The sequence below is a fragment of the Orbicella faveolata genome, unplaced genomic scaffold (assembly GCF_042242905.1).
Source record: "Orbicella faveolata isolate gen_17 unplaced genomic scaffold, um_ofav_v1 contig_1, whole genome shotgun sequence".
NCBI lineage: Eukaryota > Metazoa > Cnidaria > Anthozoa > Scleractinia > Merulinidae > Orbicella > Orbicella faveolata.
In genome coordinates this window covers 10587501-10612912 of record NW_028301536.1, presented here as the reverse complement: position 1 = coordinate 10612912, position 25412 = coordinate 10587501, and the positions used below count along the sequence as shown (strand labels likewise).

At 39.8% G+C, this 25412-nt stretch overlaps 1 protein-coding gene across 1 annotated transcript in view; it reads left to right on the top strand.

The window, feature by feature from the left end:
* Nucleotides 1-10697, top strand: part of LOC110047546 (protrudin-like) — a 65343-nt gene extending 54646 nt beyond the window's left edge. Inside the window, exons 13-14 of the mRNA XM_089288679.1 lie at nt 7956-8037; nt 9834-10697. Of these exons, the coding sequence (XP_089144805.1) occupies nt 7956-8037; nt 9834-9928 (177 nt within the window). The 3' untranslated portion in view covers nt 9929-10697. The remainder of the gene's footprint in view (nt 1-7955; nt 8038-9833) is intronic.
* Nucleotides 10698-25412: the final 14715 nt, after the last annotated feature.

The window sequence follows — 25412 nt, the reverse complement described above, 5'->3', positions numbered from 1 at the left end:
GACAAACATGAAGAAAGCTGTCGCAACGACTTGCTGTGAGTGTGTAACGCGTGGCACTATTTGTATTCTCATACCCAGGCTCTGCGTGCCAGTGAGCGTGACTGTTGACGGAAAGAGTTTCAAATTCAAGGCTCTTGATCGTTCTACGTACAGTCGTGTAAATCTGCAAGAGTAGAACGTTTTTCAAATGGTAAGCATGGCTACAGGCTCTTGGTCACAATACGTAACTCACTATTCTCCAAAACCTGCAAAATAGGACAAGTGACAGTCGGAAATACGTCTGCGTTCACAGAGGCCACAAAAAGCCGCACAATTCTTAGTAATTACTTTGCTTAAATATTTAAATAAAACAGCTCTCCTATTGTTAGCAGAGATTCTTACGAACTTTTCAGGCTCTTTACATTTCAAAACAAACAAGAAATCTCTCGACTTTCCGCGATCGAAGTGCTTTAGCGAATATTAATAACAAGGCGTCAAATTTCATTTGCACGTAATTTGCATAAACTTTCAAGTTGTGTTTTTCACGGATAACTTCGGAGATGATTTTGCTTAACCGGGTTTGCTCAAACAATTGGCGATTGCTAGGTGTATCTGAACTACTAGGGAAATAAACTTAGCTAGACTGTTGTCAATGCAGAATTTCCTTGCTGTAGCACTTTGCAAAAACACTTGAAATTGAAATTTCGTCCATTAAAAGATTGCACAATCCGCACAATTCCACGCAGTCAATCGAAGTGTTTTTCCACACAAATTGCCTCTAGAATTCCGTGCAATTTCTTTTCCTGCGCCCTATTAGAAGGCCAACTTAGAGATAAGATATTTAATTTAAGTTAACAAAAGTCTTATCATTGTAAAATTGGAGACATATTTGGAGCTGTAAGAAGCAAGTCATCTGCTTTTAATAAGCTACAAGTCCAAAAAACGTGTTCGTAATAAGCTCGTTTTGTTGAGTTCAACAGAATAATTGTAAGCTTAATATTCACTAAAGCTTTAGAAATTACACAAAAGCATATTCTGGACATGATTGTACATAGAATTCTACTGAATATAAATTAAATTGAAGGCTCATAATTTTTTTTTGGGAATCCAGGCTTGAGGCGGGGTCTTTTGCCTGGGAATTTCAGGCAGAAGATGGGGTCTAGTGCTTCAGGTAATCCGGGCAGGAGGAAGGGTTAAAAAACGTACCCTTCTGTCGGGGGTGTGTGGATTTTTTCTGGAATAACCCAGTACACTTTACAAATTTTGTTGCTTTCTGCTACTCAGTTTACGGTAGAAAAGTCTGATTTCAAGTGATTCGCAACGACTGACAGAGATTGTTTTAATTTGTAGTACAACTTCAAACTTTGCACAAAATTTCACACTGAAAAAACACATTTGGATATCTTAACTGGTGATCTAAATGCAACTTACGTAAAGTACTTCAAAATAAATCTGTTCTTTGATACATCGTTCTTTGTCTAGTATCTGAGTTACTTGCTCGTTCGCTCGTTAGCATTGTTTCAAGTACGTATGGTTTGTGGATGGCATGTAAGCCAGTTCAATGACAAAGTTGCGTAAACAAACCCACTTGTAAGCCAATTTACCGCAGGAAAAAAAGATAAAGATATTATTGGGCGGCTTAGGTTCGGTCCGTATCGTGAAAAACTGTGACCTCGGGCATGAAAATCCTGCCTGAGGCCTGAGGCCCTAGGCAGCATTTCTGAGACCTCAGTCACAAATTTTCACTAAATGTAACTCCCAGCCAACCAGTAGGTAAGGTAAAGGTAAATTCTGCATACGAAACAAGTGGCTCATCAGACCGGAGCTTATCCCGGTTTCAGTAGCATGAAGCGACTAGGAGTATTTCTACGCCCCCCTAGATGGGATGCTAGTCCATCGCAGGGTTACCCCAGCATTAAATTCACTGATAGCCATTTATACACCTGGGTGGAGAGAGGCACAGTGAGAGTAAAGTGTCTTGCCCAAAAACACAACACAATGTCTCAGGCCAGGGCTTGAACCTGGACTGGTCGCTCCAGAGTCGAGCATACTAACCATGAGGCCACCACGCCTCCCACAATAACATATATTTGGATGTGAATTCCGAAGTATCTTGTTTCTTTTGCATTGTTTTGCAAGCATAATGGTACTGCTTTGCATATAACAGAAGAAGATGCAAATCCTTTGTCTTTTTATCAGAAAGATTGCTGTGTGGTGTCGGTAAATTGAGAAAGCATTGTAGCGAGGTCAGGCTAACATTAATTTAGTGTAAACTATTGAACCATTGAAGAGACTCGTCACATAATTTCAAGAGAGATTGACAATCAAAAAATGCGTGTTCAACAGAGTCATTTGCACCGCACATAACACATTTGACACATTTGATCATACTTCACTTTCACTTACATTTGACACAGTCAGTTATTCCAAATCGTTTAAGTTCGTTATTAGTAACTACTATTCTGTGCAACAACTTGAAATAGAATTGTCTTAACCTGTTATCCCAAGTGATTTTATAATTTTTTTGGATGCGGTTTACCCAATTGTCAGCAGCTTCAGGACAATTTTTCCGCCATGATTTAATCGTAGTAGGTTCTGTTTTGATTTCCCAACAAAAAGTTTATAAAAGTGCTTGCAGAAAGTTTTCTTTAAATTGAGAGTGATATCTTTAGATAGTTGGAAATCAAAGTTTTCGCAAATTGAGTTCAGATCTCTAAGGTCCATATGAACTGATGCGTAACTTTGCAGATGTGCGCGAATAGCTGAGGTGATTTGGTAGTATTACAGAAAGTTAACTTTGATGTTATATTTATTGCTGAATTCTTGTGGTGAAAGATAATTACCTTGATTGTTCAGCAAGTCTTGCAAAAAAGAACATTTTTATCCCGCCAGGCCTTCCAAAAGACCGATTTGTTTTCTATATTTATATCTCTGTTGTTCCACAAATGAACTCACGTTTCAATGAGTCTTCGTAATTGCTACGAAGTTCTAGAAAGTAATCAAGGAGTTCTTGATAAAAGAGAGGAATTTCTCTGTCTGGTAGTTACAGTAGTTACCGCAATGTTTATCAAAGTAGTAATTAGGGATTGCCGTCCAGGTGTCATGAGTGTTATTTAAGAGTCTACTTATCCAACTGAGACGTAGCGCTTTTATAACAGTCCTGAAGCAGGGAAAGCTTAGCCCACCCTTAAATAAGAGATAGAACAGATCCTGCCGCGTGATCTTCTCTCTCTTATTCTTCCATACAAAAGCAACAGTTTACTTTGGGTTTGTTGTATTGCTGTTTCTGGAACAGAAAGCATGGAGGCAGTATAGATCAGCTGAGACAAACCTGGAGATTTTGCTAGCATAGTTCTTCCAAAGAGCGTCAGGTCCCGCAACTGCCATATATTAAGCTTTGTTTCCATTTTCCTTATTTTGGTATAAAAATTATTGTTGTTGTTGGCAGCTGCATCATGGGAAAGGTAAGTTCCAAGGGATTTTATGGGAACTTTTGGACACTAGAATTTTAACGGCTCTATCTTATTTTTGCTCGAAGTACTAATCCACCAGGCTTTTGTTTTCTTTTTATTTAATTGCAAACCGGACAATACTCCAAATGAACTAACTATATTCATTGCATTTCTAAGTGATGTGGTATCTTCAAGAATCAGGGTTGTATCATCCGCAAACTGTGAGATCTTAGCATTCTGTCCACTTGGGAGTTCGATGGCCCGGCAAAGTTAGTTTTGGCGTATTTTGAGGGCTAGCATTTCAACCGCTAACACAAACAAAAGAGGACTCAGAGGACACCCTTGAGAGACTTTGAAGTAGTTAGTCATGAAACCCACATTCATCGTGCCACTTTCAACATTATTAGAAAGAATGGATATCCATTTTCTAATAATTATTTGGAACAAAGTTGAATACGTCAATACACTTGTGGATAAAATTCCATTCACTGGTGTTGATGGCCTTGCGAAAATCAATAAAAAGTATGATGCGTGGGAGTTTTTAGCCTCTGTATATTCCATAATATCATTTAAAAGACGAACATTGTGGCCAATGAGTCTACCCTTAATGAAGCCTGTTTGATCAGAGTGTATAATTGAAGATAGTATTGACTCAATTCTTTGGTCAATTGCTTTCGCCAAAATTTGTAATCAACGTTTAAGAGGGTTAGCAGTTGCCAATTGGACACCTCAATAAGGCAGGAGTTGTCTTTTGGTATCAAACAAATAATGCCACGCCTTTGAGATATTGACAATTGTCCTGTGGTAAAAGCTTCATTATATGAATTAAGGAGATGTGTGCCAATTAGGCCAAAGAATGTTTCATAAAATTCTTTGGAAAAGCCATCCTCCCCAGAGGATTTGTTCTGAAAGGATGTTAGAACATTTTTTATCTCATCAAGTGTCAGATCAGATTCAAGAGACACTGATTCCTCAAAAGACAGTTTGGGAATGTCTAGGTTCTCAACAAAGGCGAAAAGGTTCTCTCTGAAATATGTGGAAAGAAGCCAGATGATTTTGTTTCTGGTAAATCGCTATTAAATAATTCTATTTCTTGGTTGATTTGTTTCATGTCTGAAATAATCTTGCCATTCTCAAGTTTTAACTGTGCAATAACCTTTTCATGTAACGGCGATTGGTTGAAGTGGTCATTTCCATGACATATTTCATTATCAAGGGCATCAAGTTTTCCCTGATTTGTTTACCTGTTTTTAAATTCCTTACGTTTAGCTTTTGAGTATGTTATGGTTTCAGAGCAAAACACCATCTTAATAAGTTTCCATAAACGTTGGTGGCTCTCAACTTTTCTCGTTAACATCCTGTGAAAAGCTGAGCATATTTTTCGTCTTCTAATAATTGGTTATTGAATTTCCATGTGCCTGGGCTGCAATGAAATGCATCATTGATTTCGACGCTCAAGTAAATGGCCTTGTGGTCTGGAGCAATTAAGGAGCAGATTTCAGCTGTTCTTATGTTTGGTTTTAAAGACTGTACAATGAGAAAAAAGTCAATTCTAGATTTAACCTTCAGAGATTTTGATTCATAAGTAAATGCCTTCTTTTTGGGCTGTAGGACTCGATAAACGTCAACAAGACCTAATTCCTGTAACTTGTTTATTGCCATTGTCGCCATCCACGTTTATCTGTTGAATGAAGAGTAGTGTTTCAGTCACCAGTGATTATAATTCTGAACGTGTTTGTTTTAGAGACAATATCTGTACAGGAATTCTGGGTAACAAAGTTTGTTGTTGAGAATCACATAGAACGTAAACGGAAGCTAGAAAAAAATCTTTGTCACCTAGCTTGCTTTTTGCGATAACCGATCTACCATTTGGATCAATGGACAGATGGTCTAAAGAGAACAAAGAGTTTGGCCTCTGCAATATGCAAGTACCTTTGGATTGTTTTGTACCGTGTGAGAAAAGTATTTTTCCCACCCCATTCTGAAGACAATAGAAATCTGCTTTTTGATTCTTAAGATACAAAAAAAATGCCTTTCGCTTGACGTGATTACACAACCCCCTTACATTCAATGATAAGATTTTGATGAATTTCATAGTATTCTACCAAATAAAACCGAACACCTGTTCTTAAATGCACAATAGTTATGCTAACAAACAGCAACAAAGGCTTGAGCCAGAGAAAAAATAAGAAAAAAAATAGAAAACGAAAATACGAAGACAGACAAAAGTACTAGTAAAGTTTAGTAATATAAATGAGCTACGCTTAAGAGACTACTATCTCAAAGGTAACCAAGATGAATGAAAGAATTACGAAACGAAGTTGCACAGTTCTTTAAAAAATTTACAATACCGACACTGCACTAATTAAAAACAAGAAATTGACCACGCTGGGAGGTTTGAAAGTATTCCCAATTTCCAAAAGAAAGAAGAAATTCTACTTCCAAACTTTAGTTCTGCAAAGGAAGGGAAGCAAAGAGAAAAAATGCTAGCCTCCCTTCCTCCTCCCCGTTCGATCTCATTTCCCTCGAAAGATGCAAATTTGCACTTCGGTGCGATATTTGTGGTATTTGAAACATCTCCGCAAAGCGGTTATTTAAAAATTTTTAAGATTTTCACTAAAGATCCTAGTGGGGGCTCCTTCAGGTGACGTTTTTACGAATATCTTACTGTCCAAGGACCAACAGCTAAGAAGTAAACCATGTCTCTGCATCTTGTTTGCTTGGCCCAAGACAAAGCGTCTGATACCTGTGAGGTTTACATTAATAAACATGCTATCTTTAAACTCTAGAATGGATACAGGACATCTTGGAAATACACTTGACATTTTCACTGTCTTAAGCCTTCTTCATGCTTTATAATTATAGTTTGGATTTATCTTTGTGGCTTGCAAACTTAAGGATAATTGCAGTAATGCTGTTTCTTCTTTTAAGATGATGCGATATTTCTATATCATTTGATGAAATGTCGACATCTAACGCATTGGAGATTGCAAGGACCACCTCTTCCGTAGAGCTGTATGCTTTTGGGACACCATGGATTTCCAGGCTGTTTTTTCTAGTATATTGATCTAAGCTATCAAGGTTATCCCATAAGTTGTATATTTCGCCGTCTTGTGTGTTAACTTTTGCCGTGCTGAGTTCCAGTTCCACAGTCTTGTTTCGTTCACACATTTTGGGCAACAATTCTTGTAAACCCTGCAGCTCGCCGTCTTTTGATTTCAAAGATGCTTTAAGTTCTTTTAATTCATCTCTGAGTTAAGCATTTTCATGTAAGATTCTTCCACTTGTGTCTTGGATGTTGTCTAGAATTCCCCTTATATCTTTGAGACTCATGTTGGTTCGGGGAAGGAATTGGAGCCAGTATCAGAGCTGTTAAATTAGCTGCTTATACAAATGTTTCTTTGATAAATAGATTAACAGTAACTTCTAATAATAAAAACATGAAAATTGAAGACAACACTCCCTCAAACACAGAACAGTAAAGATAGTCCTATACATAATTATTTTCATACCCCTGATCAATTGCCGAGTTTGCTCATAGAGCACTTTGACTAGTCCCTTTCATAGAGACAATTAAATGGAGAAATTAACAAGCTGCTAAGGAGAAGCAATACATTTCCACTCTTCAGTTGAACCCTGGCAAACGCAGTAGTGTACTTTGAAAACAGTAAATGACATTTCTTAAACCGAGCTAATATTGGGGTAGTTTCAAAAGATATGCAGTTACAATAGCGTTCTTTCTACTAAAAGGGAGTAGTTGCATCGCTAAAATACAACTGCTGTCCGCAGTCAAAAATGGGAGCGTGATATCACATGATACATAGAAAACCATGTGACTCTGGGAACCACAACAGAATTCTGCAGATTTACTAGTAAAATTCATGCAGTCTCATGTGGATAAATGTTTCCTCATCCCCAAGATGACTGTACCTTCATCCCAGTGTGGTTTTGCATCAGACCTCTCAAATAAATGGTTTGCTGCTATTTTAAAAGAAATAATTAAAAGCTTCCTTCATCTGGCGTGGCTTGGTAGGGAAGATGACCCTCCTAACAAGGACAGATTTCCTTTATATAAACAGTCTTAAGGTGGCTCAAAACAGTTTCCTTCACTTAGATTTTGATGGGTCATTGTAACCACTCTTTATCACTTGATGCTACAATCATGGTGTCACAAAACTGCCCAATCATTGGTGAACAGGTTGTTATCATTTTCATTTTCAAGTCGCATCTTATCAGTCATGCTGATTAAAATTTGACAGTATAAAAACTTTTTCACCGTGCCGTTTTTGAATTATAAGCCCCTAAAGCTATAATTAAGGGTGTTTTTAGCAGGTCGTACTGTTGCTATGGTAGCCTATTATGTCACGAAAATGATAACGTGTTCACCAATGATTGGGCAGTTTTTTGATACCATGATGGTAGCATCAAGTGATAAATAGTGGTTTTTACGACCCATCAAAATCTAAGTGCTGGAAACTGTTTTGAGCTACCTTAAGTTAGTGCATTAATTTTGTACTTTTGCAGCAATATTGTCGCCATTGTGGAGATAGCTTTTGCTCTCGCTGTTGCTGCAAGCATGTCAAGAGGTCGGTGTTCGGAGCCACAGGTAAGTAAAAAAATAGGCTGTCAAGGACTGCATGTGGCTGCCTTGGATATAAATCATTGCTGAACTCCTCGTTTTGATAGCAAATCAAAATGGCTTTCAAGCCAAGTCGTGATATAAAATCGGATCAAAAAGATTATGAGGAGTTTGTATGTTGCGTGACAGCACAAATTTTGCAACTATTATTCAATTACAAATGATCTTTAAGCTTATTTAGGTGTAACACTTGAGCTGTTTTGAATGCTACTTTAGACTGATAACGTAATGAGTTCCACCAAAAATGAATGTGTTATGTACATGTACATAGTACTTCAGAGTTAAAGCACGATCAATAATGAACTAAATTTCTATCGCATGAGTTGACAAAGTCCACATTTTATTTTACGTCTCCTGACCTTTAAACTTCAGTGACATCATTAGCAGCCAATGGGGAGGTTCCACGTCATCGTGACATCAGAGAGCCGGATTGCGAACATGTGCCCAACAAAATGGCTGACTTGATTTTTAATGACGACAAATTATGCATGCATGCCCAAATATGGTCAGGAAGGCAGTTGTTTTATAACTTTGCACTTCCCTACATTGCATAACAAAATCTTGTTATGACCAAATAAGGACATTGAGCAAGTCGAGGGCTATTCTGATATCGATGATTCTGTCCTTAAGACTTGAGTTATTACAAACATCTTCATTCCTTTATTGCACTAAAAAATCCTTAAATCAGAGGATCAAAATTACTCACGCAAGAGCAGGTCCCAAACAGAGCAAAATGGCAGATGGCCATTGCTATAGCTTTGCCTGGATTAAACGATCTTGGAGGTTCTGTGACCCATATTTTTCTGTTGATGGATCATTTTCTCTACTGATTTTCTACGTTGAGCGAAAAAAATGAAGAAAATCTATCGATTAGTAGTTTGAACTGTTCAGTAGTGTTAGATTATAACATCTGTTCGGGCTTCTCCTGTACATGTGACAGGGCTAAAAATACTAAGACTAAGTCTCAAATATGCGACAATTTAATGACCATTTAACAAATTGACGTCAGTTTTTCATGCGTCTGTCCTGTTATTGATCATGAATTTCGTCATAACATTGTAAAAGTAGCTGTGGATCCGCAGAAATTCATTGTCAGTAACAGAACAGACGTGTGAAAAACTGACGTCAATTTGGTTTTTACAATAACAAATTGTAAAATTGTCCGCTCTTTATTGTCACATCAACTTTGCATAAATTATAAATTCATGTGTCTGTCCACTCATTGACAAAAAAATCAGCCAATGAACACACAAGAATTCCTGCGGCTATTAGGAAAAATAGCCTCGATAATCATTTTCCGACAAGAGGAGCTTTTTGGAGTGCAAACTTTGCACCCTTCAACCACCCGGTTTGAATAAAAAGATCAGAGTTCAACTCTAGGATTAGGATAAGATATGACTGACACTTCGAATTGCCATATGTTTTTTCACTATCTACAAGACGGTGATCTCCTACCTTAGTCATAGTTTTGTTCAAAACATTGATTATAATCGACACTATAATCGTTTGAAGGCTGGATCAAGGAAATTGTTACAAGGCTGGGAGTATGGTATACAATAACCTACAATACCAGACTGAGAGATTCAAACCCTACCCCACCCAGTCTGTCAGAAGTTTAATATTTTTGCCCGTATTTATGTTTGTGTGACTTGCTTACTTTGAAAATGTCCAGCAAGTTAAACGACTTCTCTTGTCAACAAATTCATTATGATAGCTGTTGTCACTGATATCTTTGATATGTTGTTTTTTTTTTTTATGAGCAGCACCAGCAGCCTATGAAGAGACAGTGCTGGTTTGTAAAAGCTGTTATGGCTACCTCATGAACAAAGCCGAAGAAATGAATACAGACATTTGGTGAAGTTTGTCACATGGCATGTCCAGTTGTGTGCGTGGGCAGATCTGCAATATCGAATGGACAATGAGTAGTGATCCTCGTATAATTTGAAATTATTTGAGACTTTTTAAATGGCAATATGTAGCGAAATTAAAAAGAACTATGTCACTTGTAACTTATTTGTGAATCTTCTATTAGATATATCAGATCGGGGGCATTAACCTCTTGTGGACGTACTGGGAAATATTGGCCTGAAGTTGTGGCAGTACAGACCGAGCGCATCGAAGTCCGTACAAAATCGACCAAGGGCCAATGTTCCCCAGTACAGCTCCAGCAAGCTAGGTTAGAAAGTAGTTTGTTATAGGGCACTCAAAACAAAAACAAAAATACACGGCTTATGACCTTTTCCAATGGAAACGGCCCGTAAGGCAAAATTCTGACTTAAAAAAGAAGCGAACAGAACGCTTGGATTTACCTCAAGACTACCTTGCCAAACAATATTTCTTATTAACCCCATGGCCTAGGGCGAGTGGGGTTCTTAATTTTCGTCGCCTTTTTCCAGCAGAAGTCGAGAGAAAATTTAAGAGCTGGTCTTTGAACTTTTGTGACAAACTGGTTGTCACTAACTGGTTGAACACTTATGACGAACTTGTTGTAAAGATGTTTTGAACAAGGATAGTGTTAGTTTTTAATTCATTGTATTTTTATTGTATTTTTATTGTTTTTACGTTGTATTGTTCACTGAAAAACCTATTTTTGGGAGTGTGCAATAAAGATTCAACTTCAACTTCAACTTCAAAGAGGCATATTGGCGGTGAAATGTGTTGGAGAATAACAAAATTACCCGTTGTGATAAGTTGGGTTTCACATTTATTTTTTTTGTTCGGTTTTTCAATTGTTTTATTTAATTGAGCCAGACAGGAAGTTTACTTCGAAATACAGCAATGTTTCTCGTGACCGCACAAGCTCTCTGACTACAGTGTTCTTTTATTAAGGCTCCCTTCACTTCAATGCGAGATTTCGTGGTGGAACTTGGTCACGTCACTAATTTTGAGGTGTTCTTTCCATGGACGTCGATTACTTTTCGATAGAGTAAAAAATATAAAACAGAACAGTGTATCGTTTTTCTAAACCTTTGGAATGAAGTTAATGAACACTTACAAAAGAACATCGAGCATTACCTGAAGAGATGTTAACCACAAAATAAGTATTATTTGCTCAGTTCACGTTGTGGCGGGAGTAAAGATACTCGGGTGTTTTCTATGGGCTAATATGAACTTAGTTGGTTTGATACTATGATGAGAATGAATGAGTATAACAATAGACTCAAAATTCACTTGATTGATTCCCATTGATGTTTCTTTTCATTTTTTTTTTTTTAAATATATATAAAAACAATTTTGGGGGACAGTTCTGGCGCCATTTTAAAGGTATGACTTCAAAAACGTGCTTTTAAGGCAACTTGTGATATCCATGAATTCATAGCAAGACCAGTAAAAAACATAGGCACGCAAGGCATGCAAGAGTTTTTTGTGAATTAAAAGCCCCTAGAGATAGCAGCAGTCATATGGGCTAGACTTGACCCGAATACCTCGCTTTCATATCGAGACCTAATTAGCATAATGGATGGAATCATCACGTGAGTGATGATCGATGAATTGGTGATGGATAGTTGTCACGCAGTAAGTCACAACTAACATACGACAGATTTTTTCAAACAACAAAGTAAAATTTAATGCGTTTTCCCTAAGTGCACATAGCGGAACGTGTGCGGGTCCTGTTGACTATGCGTTCTGAATTTTCAACCGTTTAAAAACGAGAAATGTGTGTGTACGAACGGATTGGAGACTATTAAAGAATATTAGTTGTGCGTGGAGGTTTTTCGCTTTCTCTCCATTTCTGTTGTTTTTCCTCAAATTCCCTAATTCCTTTCTCTTTCTTCAAGTACAGCCACTATACTTTAGGTATGCGATTTCAAATGTGCTGTCCGTGTTTTGGTTCCAAGTCAATGCCTAAAGGTATTTTTATCAAGAGAATATTACACCCGCTTTCAGTGTTCTGATCAACTTTCAACATGCTATTTAAACGGCTGAAAGACCATTAAAGTGTGAAACTGGCATTTTTTCTGGTTATTAGTAGAAGAAATGGCAAATAAATGATAACTACTGACCTCAAATGGCTGAAGAAGGTTGTGGACTTTGCATGTTTCCCGATTTATGGGATAATTCAAACGATTTTAGTGTAGTCGATCAGCTCTCAGTGACTTCTGGTAGAATTGGGCTGCTACTGCTTTTAATATTCACAAGGTGTGAACATTCAAACAGTCAATTTATTTCTCCGGGAATTCTTGATACTCCTAACCTTGTTTGATGTCAAATAAATCCATTTTTCATCACTAAAATTCTAGTTCGACCATAAAGAAGTCCGTTGTGCTTACATTTTTGACGTAGGCAATGTTACATAGCATGTGGAAAGTAGTAAAGGGGGTTCATACAGGATCTAATACATTTGCATCTCATTAACGTAAGCAAACGAGGCTCTCGACCAATCAGATTGCAGAATTTTGTACCACGTGACCAAGGGATGACGTCATGACGCCAAATATGGTAACAAAATGGTAGACCTAGTTATTTTTGCATGCATTAATTGACGTCATCAGATTGGAATCTTCTATATTTGCATGATAACCCTAAAAATCATTCGGGATGTTTGCCAGGTCTAGTGACTGCAGCGCCCGTGAAAACATTTACAGAAATGATTTAGCGTGTGCGTTTTACGTTGGTGGTTACGGGGGAGAAAAAAGTAAGCCTTGTCCATCATTGCATGTGCGTTGATGTGAGTACCATTACGTGAGGGAAAACTATTTACAAGTCCATCAAAGCCTCCACATTCTCCATGTCAACGTCATCCAACGGAACGAGACCGTAATGTTTGGTGTAGGGTACCACTTTCAGGCGTTTGGTGGCAGGATCTTGTGTAAAGAAGTAGGGGTTGACCACATGGATTTTGCGTCGGTCTTCGTCGAGAGGGTAGCGAATGTCATTTAGGACATTTTGTTGCATCACCTCGTAATTGAGTTGCTGAGAGCCACTTGCATTGAGAGTGAAGCCTCTCACTTTACAACACACTTTTCCATTCTTTGTCTTGTAGCCATAGTTCTTGACACCAGCCGAGGTGAATTCTGTGATGTAATCACCATCATCCAACTCATTGGTCATGTTGCCAAGGAAATCGCTGAGAGGAATTTGGGAGTGCCTGGGACACTAACGGTAGATGACAGAGTGTAGAAGTAGAGGACTTGTTCTAACTTTTCGAGAGACTCTTAAAATCTGAGGCGCCTCAAGGGGTTGGAGATGGCAGCAAAGAGAGAGGCTGGTCCCACGATGGCCACGGTGGTGGGTTTATTTAGGTTCTCACTAAACTTACTCCAGAAGGAGTTGAGCATGAGTTTGGCGGTGGCTTTGCGTTCCAGGTTCTTTTAGACCATAGTTGGGTCAAGCACCATTCCCTCGCGTTCCCGGTACTGCGTCAGGTATCAAGCTAGGTCTTCTTCGGTACGCGCCCAGCTGGGTACCCATGGAATTTGGTGTGGATATTACAGTCTGGGAAACAACGAGGGCACCCGTGCCACAGACAACTGTGGAACTCGTAGACAGTGGGAGTGAGCGTGTTGTAACCATCGATGAGAAAGGAGGCTACTCTCACTTCCCGCCATTACCCGCATGGCTATGCAGTCAGCCGTTGGCTCGCCAGTCAAGGAAGTGAGAGAGTTGACGCGAAAACGGTGCTCCTGCCAAGCCAGCCATTTGAAGGCTTTGACGGACTGATTGGTCCGGGTTCCGTGTCAACCGCGACAAGGTTTGACGGCAATGGTGTTCTGAGGTAAGAGCTTCTTCTGCCAGTAACGGTTGCAGACCGAGGTGATGGTGACACCTCTCGGCATGTTGAGGGAATTCTCTTTGAAACTTTTGACAACCGGCTTTCAACGATTTGACTTTCGAGATGCAATAGACTTTCATCTCTCTGTAAAGGTTGAAGACATAGTAGCTGTTTACTTGCTCAGTGTACCACTGTTGAAACGCTGCTTACTTTTTGGTACTCATCCCGTCGGGGTCGTATATGTCGGCAGGTGGCATGGGACCTTGATAGTCTTGATTGGCCAAGGTATTGAAGAAATGAGGGAAGGAACCTTTACGTAACTCGGTCAACCCAAAGGTAGCAGGAAAGTTGGCGAGAGGAAAAGGAAGAAAGCAGACCAAGTCCTTGAAGGTGAGATTATCCGATTTCAGGGAGAGGATCTTGCTGCCCATGGTAATCTGATCTTTAAATTCACGATGGTGTTTGTACAAGTACTGCAGCACAAACATGCCATCGTAGCCTATGAAGTTGTGAAAGACCATGATGACTCGTTGATCATCTCCATCTACATCCACGGCTACTTCTTCAAGATGATTAAACATTTCCTCAGTGCAGTTTGTGCCATGAAACGAATGGGTGTTGTTGCTCTCTGCATCTTCCAGACAGAGCAAGATGGGTGTCTGGACTCTTTCGTCCGTGACGGCTTCGTAGTCGCAGTACACAAAGAGAGATGGTTCTCGTTCCACCAATGCACCACCATCTTCATCTATACGGACCACAGGACATGTACCGACCGAGCTGGCTGGCACTTTTTTCAGTTTAGGTTCGTCGTCTTCAGGGTCGACAGGTTTAATGTGACAACGAGGTTTGCCAATCTCCACCATCTGCTCACTATTGAAACACTCCCCCCAACAGCACTTGTGTTTAGCTCTGATGCTATGTCGATCTCCACCAGGCCTGACTTGTTTTGGAGCTGCTTCGAAGACTTTGTGACACTTACGGCACTTTTGTAGGGTTTCGCAAATGGACCGTTATTGTTTTCGCTGACGAAACAAATGATAGGTGTAGCAATCATTCCCGTAGAACCAACGGTGACATGCAAGGCAGAGGGACTGAGGTTTGGGAAACTTGCCCAGACCCAATGATCGTTTGGCATCTATGGAGTCATGGCACTCTTTACAATGACAGGGAGGACACCATTTTCCATTACGTGGATGATGTCGTATAGCATCGTCATTGTACCCTTTGTCGCACTCGTGGCAAAATTGGGATTTGGAGAGGAATCCTTTAGAGGACTTGCACCCGTTGTAATGGCCATCTTCTTTGATCAGAGGGATAAGTTTGTCCGAAGGGGTTTTAGCCAAGAAGATGATGCAATGAGGCGGATTGACGGATATGTCTTTGATCTGGTAACCCGGTAACGCCGGTTGGAATTTTTCCAGCTTGGGGATACCACATGGCCCTTCAGGGACACTCGACAACTGATGGAGTTCTTTGGCCATTTTTTCTTGGACAGGAAGCCCATGAAGTAAATTTTTATATGTTTTGCTGTTGCAGCCATGATCGACCCGAGCTTTCATGGTGACAACAGCCCTAGCACAACAGAGTTCATCTTTGTCCTTGATGGTGATGATGGGACCGTTGCTGATTTTCTTTGCAGCTACAGTACTCGATCTGTATTTCTCACCGTGACCACGACCGAGACCCGGGGTCCACAGTAAAACTGTCGTCGGGGGTAAAGCCTTGGTTGGAATTGAGTTTCAGCACCAGAGAATGACGATAAGCCTCCAAACGTTCACTGTCTTCACTGAACTCAGATACCGTGAACGTGGTAGACTGGAATGCGTGTTGGAAAGCGTCCGATTGCATGGAGAAGTGAAGAGTAGAATGGGATGTCAGAGAAGAATTGGCCTTAATGCGACTCTCAATGATTACATTTTTAACGCTTTCTCTGAATGCATTATTTTCTTTATCACATTTCCAGTTATGGTATGTTTGCCTGGCAAGTTCTTAAAAGCTTTAATCATTTTCTCGTCGGCTTTCCATTTATCTCTCAAATTCCTAGCAAGCGAATAATCAATAATCTGTTGTCTGGCAATCTTGTTCAGTCTACTGATCCCGGGATCGCCTCTAGGCAGTCTTTTCTTTAGTTTCCTTCCGGGACCGAGATATTGGTAGCCCGGGACATGGAACTCTATACCCGTCTTGCCAAGAAGTTTTTCAATATCGATTCCCTGGCCACGTTGACGTTACTGATTGACGTTTTCTAGTCCTCGTCCTCGTCATATTCCAATTAAACGCCTTCTCTGTTTCGTGCCTGCTGCCCAAGCCTCCCAACCTGGTAAGGGCTGTAGTTTTTCTGTTCCTGTCTTGCGTTTGGTTTCAGTAACTGATCTCCTCTATCCCGTTCTGTCGACTCTGGACACATTCAATGCAGTAGTTATCATAGCGTAATTGTTCAGCTTAACTCCCTCACACTGAATCGTTTCCACTAATGTCAAGTATTTTGTACGTTCGTCGTTGTAACACTTGTACCAGTGATCGGTTCTCTCGCTCTCTTCTTGCATTTGTTCTTTCCAATACTCTACTTCTGCTTGTAACCTCTTGATCATCTGATCTCTCCGTTTCATTTCTGCTTTCTGTAGAGGTTGCAATTTTTGTGTACAGGTTTGACAAATTTCAACCGTCTGTTCCTCTTGAGTGTTTCGACCTAGACAATGTTTACAAAGAAGATATTGTATTGTCACATTTCTAATACGATTGTATTTCTCGCACTCGTCTTTCCACTTATTTTTACCGGTTTCAAGCTCGTGACATTTGTTCTCCAAATGTTTCACCTTCTCGTTGGATTCTAGCAATAAATATGTCAAGTTCTGTATCACTTGTGAAGCCATGTTAACGGAGACACTTGCAAAACGCTTCGTTCAATCCTCTCCAGAATCCAGCACCTTTTTGATTTAATAGATACAGTTCCACCTCATCATTTATTTGCTCGATATTGTTGCTTGTAACCTTCGACAGTACGTTTTGCTTTGTCCACATCTATAGAACAGTTGACAGCTTTAATCATATGTTTGGTTACTTCGAGTCCCTTTTTAAAATTCATCACCCAAGGGATTTTTCCTCCACTTTGATAGTTTTCTTTGACCTTTTTGTCTTTTCTTATCTTTGGTTTTCGTTCTGGCCATTCGTCGATTAATTCGGTTCGTACGCAGCTCGTTATGACTTAAATTCACTATCTGAACAGTCCTATATACTTGCGAGGTAGCTATATCAATCTGTGACATCGCATGGATCCCTCGTGTTTTAAGAGGTGACTCAAGACTCGGGTAGAATCGTCACTGGCAGGATGCAAATCCAATGCCAAGTATCCAAAGGGTCGTTCCGTCGCCTTACGATACGCGTCCATGATATCTTGCCAGTTCGAAGGAAAGGCTTGAAGTAGTAAATTCCTCATGCCCAGCTGATCTTGTGGATTTTCGAAGGCTGTGATGTAATGAGCATTTATTGAAATGCTCTTGGCAAATTTCCCCGGTGGAGACATATCTTGACGCAAGTACATCACTGTGATGTTTTGGTGACGAGAATGTTAAGTGAATAAATCCAACACTTCTTTATCGTTCTTTCCTTCAGCCATCAAATCATTGAGTATCAATAAACCTCCGTTTGGAAACCATGCCTTCAACTGAACAAAATCTGGAACTCCCTTGTAGGATATCACTCCGGATGTTTTCATAGGTACAAATTTATCCTGCCACGCACCGTAGCAATACGCGACGGAAGAAGTGACATCTGCGAATAACTCGTTCAAATGCTGTAAGAGTAATACTTGTTTAAAACAAGTCCTTCCATATCCTGAAGGTCCTACCACCAAAATGCAAGAGGGTGTCTTGAATTGAAATGCTTCCCCCATTTCCATCGCGACAGAATGAAGGGTTTGTGGAAAATGAAAATCTATTTATCTGCTCAGGATTCGAAACCGAGTTGATGTGGCCACAACACAGTGCCTTGACCGAAAAGTAAAAGGGAAAGGATTCGAACTTCCAAGCTTTGCATTGCAACTCCAACCCTCTACCTGATTTGCTACAGATCGGACCCACCCAGTCAAGACGACACCAAATGTAATCTTTTAACATCTCAACTTTTATTTGTTACCAACATGTTTTATACAAGATGACGAAGTCCATGTTTACAACCGGACCGTGAGTATTTTGATGATCCATCTTTCATACATGATACCATTCTTCAGAGCCAATCTTTTTTTCTTTTTTTTCTTAATCCCACCTTATGATCGTTGTGTGCATAATCGTGTTTAGAAAACTGACGCAAGAAATTGTGCCTAGATTGTCCTCGAGCTCTAGCTCTGAAATACATCAAGGCGTAATCACCACAACTCTGGCTGTACAAAGATTGTAGACTGTTCATTATGAATCACTTATTTCCAATGTTTGTCTAATCAATCTACAAGCGGATCTGTAGTACCATGAGTCCGCAAAGGTAAGGCGTAACTATCCATGACTTCGCAAGTCTCGCCATCTGTCCTCAATGCAATCCAATGCTTTCTAGGTAAGTAGTGAGGGTCTCTATTCACAATGCATCCTGTAGGCTTTAATTTGTCTGGATAATTGGGTAGCTTGTTGCAAGGTACGGTGCCAAAGAAGACTAGTTCTAGGACCGGATAATGGCTGGCTAAGAAATCCAACTGCCTGTTATTCAGCGTGATCTTTTCCATCCCTAGTCTCTTCTAGTGTCGTAGATCACAGCTTTGTTGGCGTCAATCTCTAGTAGGTTCTCGAAATCTGCGTACACTATGACGTTCACGTCAAATCCGAGTGCATCCCCCAGCACCGACTCTATTTGTATCTCTCTAGTTTGTCTAGGATTCAAGTAACTAGTATCCACACATCCACTTGCCACATTGTCAAAAATGAACAAGGTACAGTTTTTGCCTTCCCCTCAATCTTTAGATCTCACCAAAAAGTTACTTCCTTCATGTTAACAAAAGGCACCACTGGCTTACAGGAAACAATGATAGCCAGTAAGATCTCTGTCTTCATTACTCCTATTTAGTTGTAAGGTCTCGTTAAGGTTCTCTTCACCTTGTACCAACTGTCTAATGCTGACTAAACCAAATTTCTGGAAACAGAAGGGATCCCTGGTATAATCACCGTTGAAGGCTCTGGAATCTACCATTCCTACAATCATTCGATTTGAAACTCTATTCTGAAAAGGATTTCTGATTTCCATTCGTTGTAGTCCAGCATGTAAGGGAAACGAACGAACCTCGCTCCTCACCACTGAGTGAGTGACCATTTTGCGTTTGGTGGCTATTTGAGTGGTTAGTCCTCTGTAGACACTTTCGTTCAGTCTCAACTGACACAAGTGTATTCGCACTTTGACATCTTCTGGTACCATTCTACTAACTTGATCCACTCCGTCAAAGAAGATAGGAGGTGGATTCATGTAAAACTGAATGTTTATCTGTACGCCAGGTACCAACACTTTACTGGGCTGAAATGCTTGAAGTAAGGGTTTAAACCTCAGCATTCTTTTTTTCCTCCTGCGTAATGAGCCAATCCAGCTACCTGAGCTGCCAAGGCAGCTTTATGATTCTGACTCAGAACTTAGTATTTTTCGCGTCCAGCTCCTTGCCCGGCTTGCCAGTGCATGTTGTTACCCGTGTACTCTTCTTTGACATCGATTCAATTGAACCAGCCTTGAACCGTCCTCTCTGTTGTAATTCAGTAAGGTCTCCAGGCAAGCTTTGTAGTGATAATGATCCAGGTTGTCATTCAGCAGCGCGCCATTAAGTTGTTAATGGGACACAAATTTTCGGCTCCCAGATTATCTCCGTTGGCTTTTTTCAATCCCAGTTCAATTTCGAAGTAACTTCGACTCAAATCAATGTAGTCCTCTTGAGCATCGATTTGAAATTCGGTAGGATTGATGCCTGTAGTGTACGTATGAATGGGTACCATCCGATGCGATGAAATACTAACGTCTGAAGGTAAAACTTGGAATAAATCCAACAGCGAATTCATCATCACTCCAGAATTGCTGTGGACTGGTACAATGTGTCCTGGCATGATTCTATCGTCGTCTTCTTTTGCTACGTTTCTGAGAAAATAACCTCAGATCGTAGCCAGGTGGTTTTGACGCTTCTTTACTAATCCGACCTCCCTTTTGTAGTTTTTTCGAACGTCTCTTTTTCAATCTGTTTGCGAACGGTAGTAAATGTAATCCTTCTCCTTCCTGTCCACCCACACCTCGTCGTTTTGATGTAACCAGTTTGATGGTTCGAGAGTAAATAGGCATGAAACGATTCATTCTCCACATATGTCTTCTAATCGTTTACTTGCTCGTCTCTGTATTTCGTTCTCCAATCCTCGTTTCAATCCTCATTTGAAACCTTTCTTCACATCAGTGGCCACGTTGACTGGAGCCTTGAGTGGGGATTGTAACTCCTTTTTACGTCTTCCCATCCTCCTGCTGTCATATTTTCCAACACATCCCTCAAAATGTCTTTCAAACCTTGTCGCTCTTGCTTGGAATCGGGTCGACTTCCTCCTTTGATGTTCTGTTGAAATGAAGGGTAGGACTGGTACTTCCTTTACCAAAGTTAGAGAGTTCTCCTGTTTTGTCCATTTGCGTTTCGATAGTGTCGACAACTTCTTTGCGTACTGGAATATATTGCATGTGTAATGGTTCAAAGTATTTTAGACCTTTTCATTCGTGTTGAAAATTGATCTCACGCAACAAATCCATCACTTGATTTCCCTCAACATTACTTCCACCCACGTCAGAATAAACGAATAGGCTACGTTACTTTTCTCCCACCACGTTCTGAAATGCATTGTTGAGGTTCATGAAGCGTCAATTACATGTTGTACTGAAAACGAAATGGTCATTTTGGATGTTCCATTAGGGGAGCAGGGTTAGCGCAGTGGTGAGAGCGCTCACCTCCCACCAATGTGTCCCGGGTTCGATTCCCGGACCCGGCATAATATGTGGGTTGAGTTTGGTGCTGGTTCTCTTCCTTGCTCCGAGAGGTTTTTCTCCGGGTACTTCGGTTTTCCCCTCTCCTCAAAAACCAACATTTCTAAATTCCAATTCGATCTGGATTATTGTCAGGCACTTTATCATGAGCCTCTGGCTCGGGTGATCGCGCAAGCACTCCCCGTGTTTGACATTAAATTGGCATGTACATTTTTTTTACATTTACGGGATTTTGGTTGTCATCCTGGAGATCGTGAACTGTATTCTTTAAATCGGGTATCACATCATTCACAAATTCTTGTCGTAGATTGGGAACCAGAACAAATGTTCCATCCTTGCTCTTCCTCAACCATCCCATCTTGATGCCCAATGTTTGATGAATGGAAAATAAGGGAGATTTCACCAAAGCAATATACACTTCAGTATATATGGGTTATTGACCAAGTGTGAGGTCAAGATGACTGGATATTGGCCAAGTTGGTTTTTTTTTTTTTCTGCGTGTTTATGGGCCGAGACGAAGTGGAGGTCCATAAACGCGCAAAAAAAAAGAACGAGGCCAATATCCAGCCATCTTGACCAAACAAGCTAGGTCAATAAAGGATTCATTATATGGGATAAAACACCAAAAAATGATCTTTGTACTTGTTTATTTTCAAGGACTGAAAGGGAAGCCGGTTGCATGCAAAAATCAATGGCACGTGCACCTTTATCCTGATTGGGTGAATGCAGAAATACAAGGATTTGATTGGTTTGCACTTTTGACAAGTAAATGTCTAACTACTGAATGGAATTAACAAGTGTACGAAACCACTCGAAGCATTGTTTTGAACCTCAAAAATGTCCCAAAAAGGCTTTAAGAGCAAATGTCACCGAAAACCAAGCAAAATTTGAATTTAGCGGCAGAAGTCGAAAAATCGATTTTTCTCTCTTTTCGTCCACAAATAGCCCTTAGGTAGATATGAAACGTGATATAGTTGTTTGGAGCTCGAAGCGCTTTAAATTCGAGAAAATCGAGGAAAACGATTTTCGCCTCGACGGTCACCAAAATGACCGATCGCAAAGGCTTAAAATTAGTAATCTGAACTTGATTTGCGTTCGCGTGTAAAGAAGAACCAACACTTACCGATACTTTTTCTTGAAAAACAACGTATTCAGCTATCCAAACCAGGTTAGAACTTGACTTGAGCGCCATTTGAGAATAAACACACAATTTTAAAAAAAATCCCTTTCAGTTACTAGGTTGAATTCCTAATTTACGAATAAAATTCAAAGATATTTTTCGACATGTGCCATAACTCCAAATTCATTGAAACTTCGCCTTTAGAACACTTTTATGTTGTTGCAAAACATATATCAAAATCAGCTTGGGTTATTCTTCGGGTGCTTTTTGAGGCCCGGCTGAAAAACCCCGATTTTACCTAAAGGATCACCAAAAGTAAACAATGGACTTCTGCGTGTTGGTCTGAGGGCAAGCGGGTATAGACGTTTAAAGTCCTTGTATTATTAGTTCCTTGTACTTAACACTTTTATGTTGTTGTAAAGCAGGCATCAAAATCAGCTTGGGTTATTCATCGAGTGGTTTTTAACGCGCCGCTGATACAACCGGATTTTAACGAAAACATCAGTAAGAAGTAAACAATCGAATGCTTGCGTGTTTTTCTGAGGCCAAGGGAGTCTGCTGAAGTAAAGCGGTTTAACTTCTTTCATTATGATATTTTCGTTCTGCAGGTCAATATGCTTCTGTTAAAGTAAAATAAAATGATAACAGGAGTTTATTCATGCATTCAAAAGTACCTTCACTCACAAGGAATATTTCAATCTTTTTAAGTTAATTAGATTACTGACAAACGGACAATGTGTAGATTTCACAATCACGGCACCGCAATTCTAAACAATTCAACCTGTTTAACTGTGTACATGTATAATTAAAGTTACAGAGTTGCATTTACTTCAGTTCAATATGGAAAACGGGACTGCAAAGTAAATGCGAGCAGGTGCGTGTCCATTTAAAACTGGGAGGGTAGAACGGAAGGTATACTAACCTGCGCCGACAAAAACAACATTGATTGCAAGAAAGATTTCCGCTGGCAATCCTGACATAGCAGCATTTATAAGTCTTGGGATTTTTATTCTATTTTTCTCTCCTTCGTGACCTCTTCGTGAAACGGATACCATGTTGGATAGCGGCAAATCGGTATCACCCAAACTGTCTTTTCGTATCACTGCCAAATAGGATTCGCTGACCTCTGACTTTCCTCGACAATCTCGTTCATCAGTTTATGCGCCGATAATGGAAGAATAACTGACCAGAGTCCACCCGCATTGCTTAGCAATTCTTCTGATCCAAAAACAGAACAGTTCGTGTTTTTGAAACATACCAAAGGAGAAACGACAGAAACCTTTAAAAAAAATCCGCATTTGCAAACTTCTGCCGTCCGACCTTCAATCGGCTATATATATGACGCGTCACGCGTTCCGAAAGCAAACGAAATGTTGGCAAGAGTCTCAAAATTAATTTAGGGTAGAGCTTCGATCATTATATGGTTGCAGTATGTTTTACACGACGGCAAAAAACAGAAAACAAAAACAAACAAAAAAAAGAAAGCAAAAAAAGAACAAGAGAACTGAGGATACATATCGTTTTTATATGCAGCGTGACGTCTAAAATAGAATTCTCTTGGGAAAATTCAACTTATACTGGGTAAAATTAATTAGCGTAAATGGATTTGGCGTGCTTAAATATTCTATCCTGCAGTCCAGCTAACTACTGCAAGCGGGTCTTTTAGCAAGTCATGGATTGCGAATCGTAGAAAGTCGAAAAAAAGAGAAAATATTAGTAAAAAAAAACACTTCGTTTTCGCGGGAAATATTTCTGACCGAATTTTTCATTGGAATTCGTACTCCGATTTGTTTGTAGATACCAATTTTAACTAAACTATATATTGACATAAGTACAAAAGACTACTGGAAACATGTTTTACTTCGGAAATAAACGGCCGCCTTTTGTAAAACAACGCACTCTGTGGGACATAGTAAATTCCACGGCCGGGAATGAAATCGTGACTTGCAATCAAAATAAACAATGAAACTGAAGATTTCTTTACCAAATTTAACCTGTATTGCCAGTCCTGAAATGACTCTGAAATAACTTTTTTCGAACAAACTTGATAGGTTACAGGAAACGCCACTCTTTTAAGCTTTAATTCAGTAAATATCTCCTTTAGCGACTAGTTATCTTAAATTAATTATTGGAAGGCCGCGTAGTAAAACGTTTTTAACTTCCTGTTTCGCCTAGGTGTGAAATCGACATCTCGTCACAAATATCTGGCATTCGAAGCGATAAAGTATACTCGGATTAAATAAAGTCACTTTGGCGTTGAGACTGAACTGTTTTACCGTTATATTACAGGCGCAAGCAAACAATTTGTTTATTACTACAAAGAACTCATAATATAAGGACTTGAATGCCTGTACCCGCTTGCCCTCCGACCAACGCGCAGAAGTTCATTGTTTACTTTTCGTGATCTTTTAGGTAAAATCGGGGTTTTTCAGCCGGACCTCAAAAAGCACTCGAAAAATAACCCAAGCTGATTTTAATACATGTTTTACAACAACATAAAGGTACTCCAAAGGCGAAGTTTCAAGGAATTTGGAGTTATGGCACATGTCGAAAAATATCTCTGAATTTTATTTGTAAATAAGGAATTCGACCTAGTAACTGAAAGGGATTTTTTTAAAAACTGTGTGTTTATTCTCAAATGGCGCTCAAGTCAAGTTCTAACCTGGTTTGGATAGCTGAATACTTTGTCTTTCAAGAAAAAATATCGGTAAGTGTTGGTTCTTCTTTACACGCGAACGCAAATTAAGTTCAGATTACTAATTTTAAGCCTTTGCGATCGGTCATTTTGGTGACCGTCGAGGCGAAAATCGTTTTCCTCGATTTTCTCGAATATAAAGCGCTTCGAGCTCCAAAAAACTATATCACGTTTCATATCTACCTAAGGGCTATTTGTGGACGAAAAGATAGAAAAATCGATTTTTCAACTTCTGCCGCGCTATGTTTGCTAATTAGAAAAATTCGCTCTTAATTTTCAGCACTTAAGTTCTAAAGAAGGTTTAACCAATAGAGCAAGACATCTTCATTTCATCTGCCCGTCGCTTTCCCGATCCATAGCGCTTGGAAGAGTTATTGCTCGGCTCTGTGGCGCTACAAGGCTGTCAGATTCACCGCACTCGAATAGCTTGTTATCCTCGGCCAGGTTCTACGACAAGTTGTCGGCGTTTGGCACTTACTTTGTAAAACTTCATCTTGAGAGTTTGAAGTTGTCTCCCTCAATAATATTTGCGTTTGAACCTCTATTGTTCAAGGAGCGTTGAAGACTTCGTTGAAAAGACGTCCAATTGACAGGCCCATACTCTGTTCCGTCTAATTTCTTCACTATTTTAGGACCATTTGCACAACAGCGAATTCAGTTCTCCCTCAGGTATGCCACACAGTTCCTTATTCTCGTTTTCTTGGAAATAATACCGCTTCCATGCCTTCATGCCATTTTGTGTTTTTACATCAGCTTAAGCTTACGGTTTGCCGGTTTTCGTTGCGAAATAAATTCTTGAAACTCGTCAACATTTTTATTTTCTATGTTTTCATTCTCGT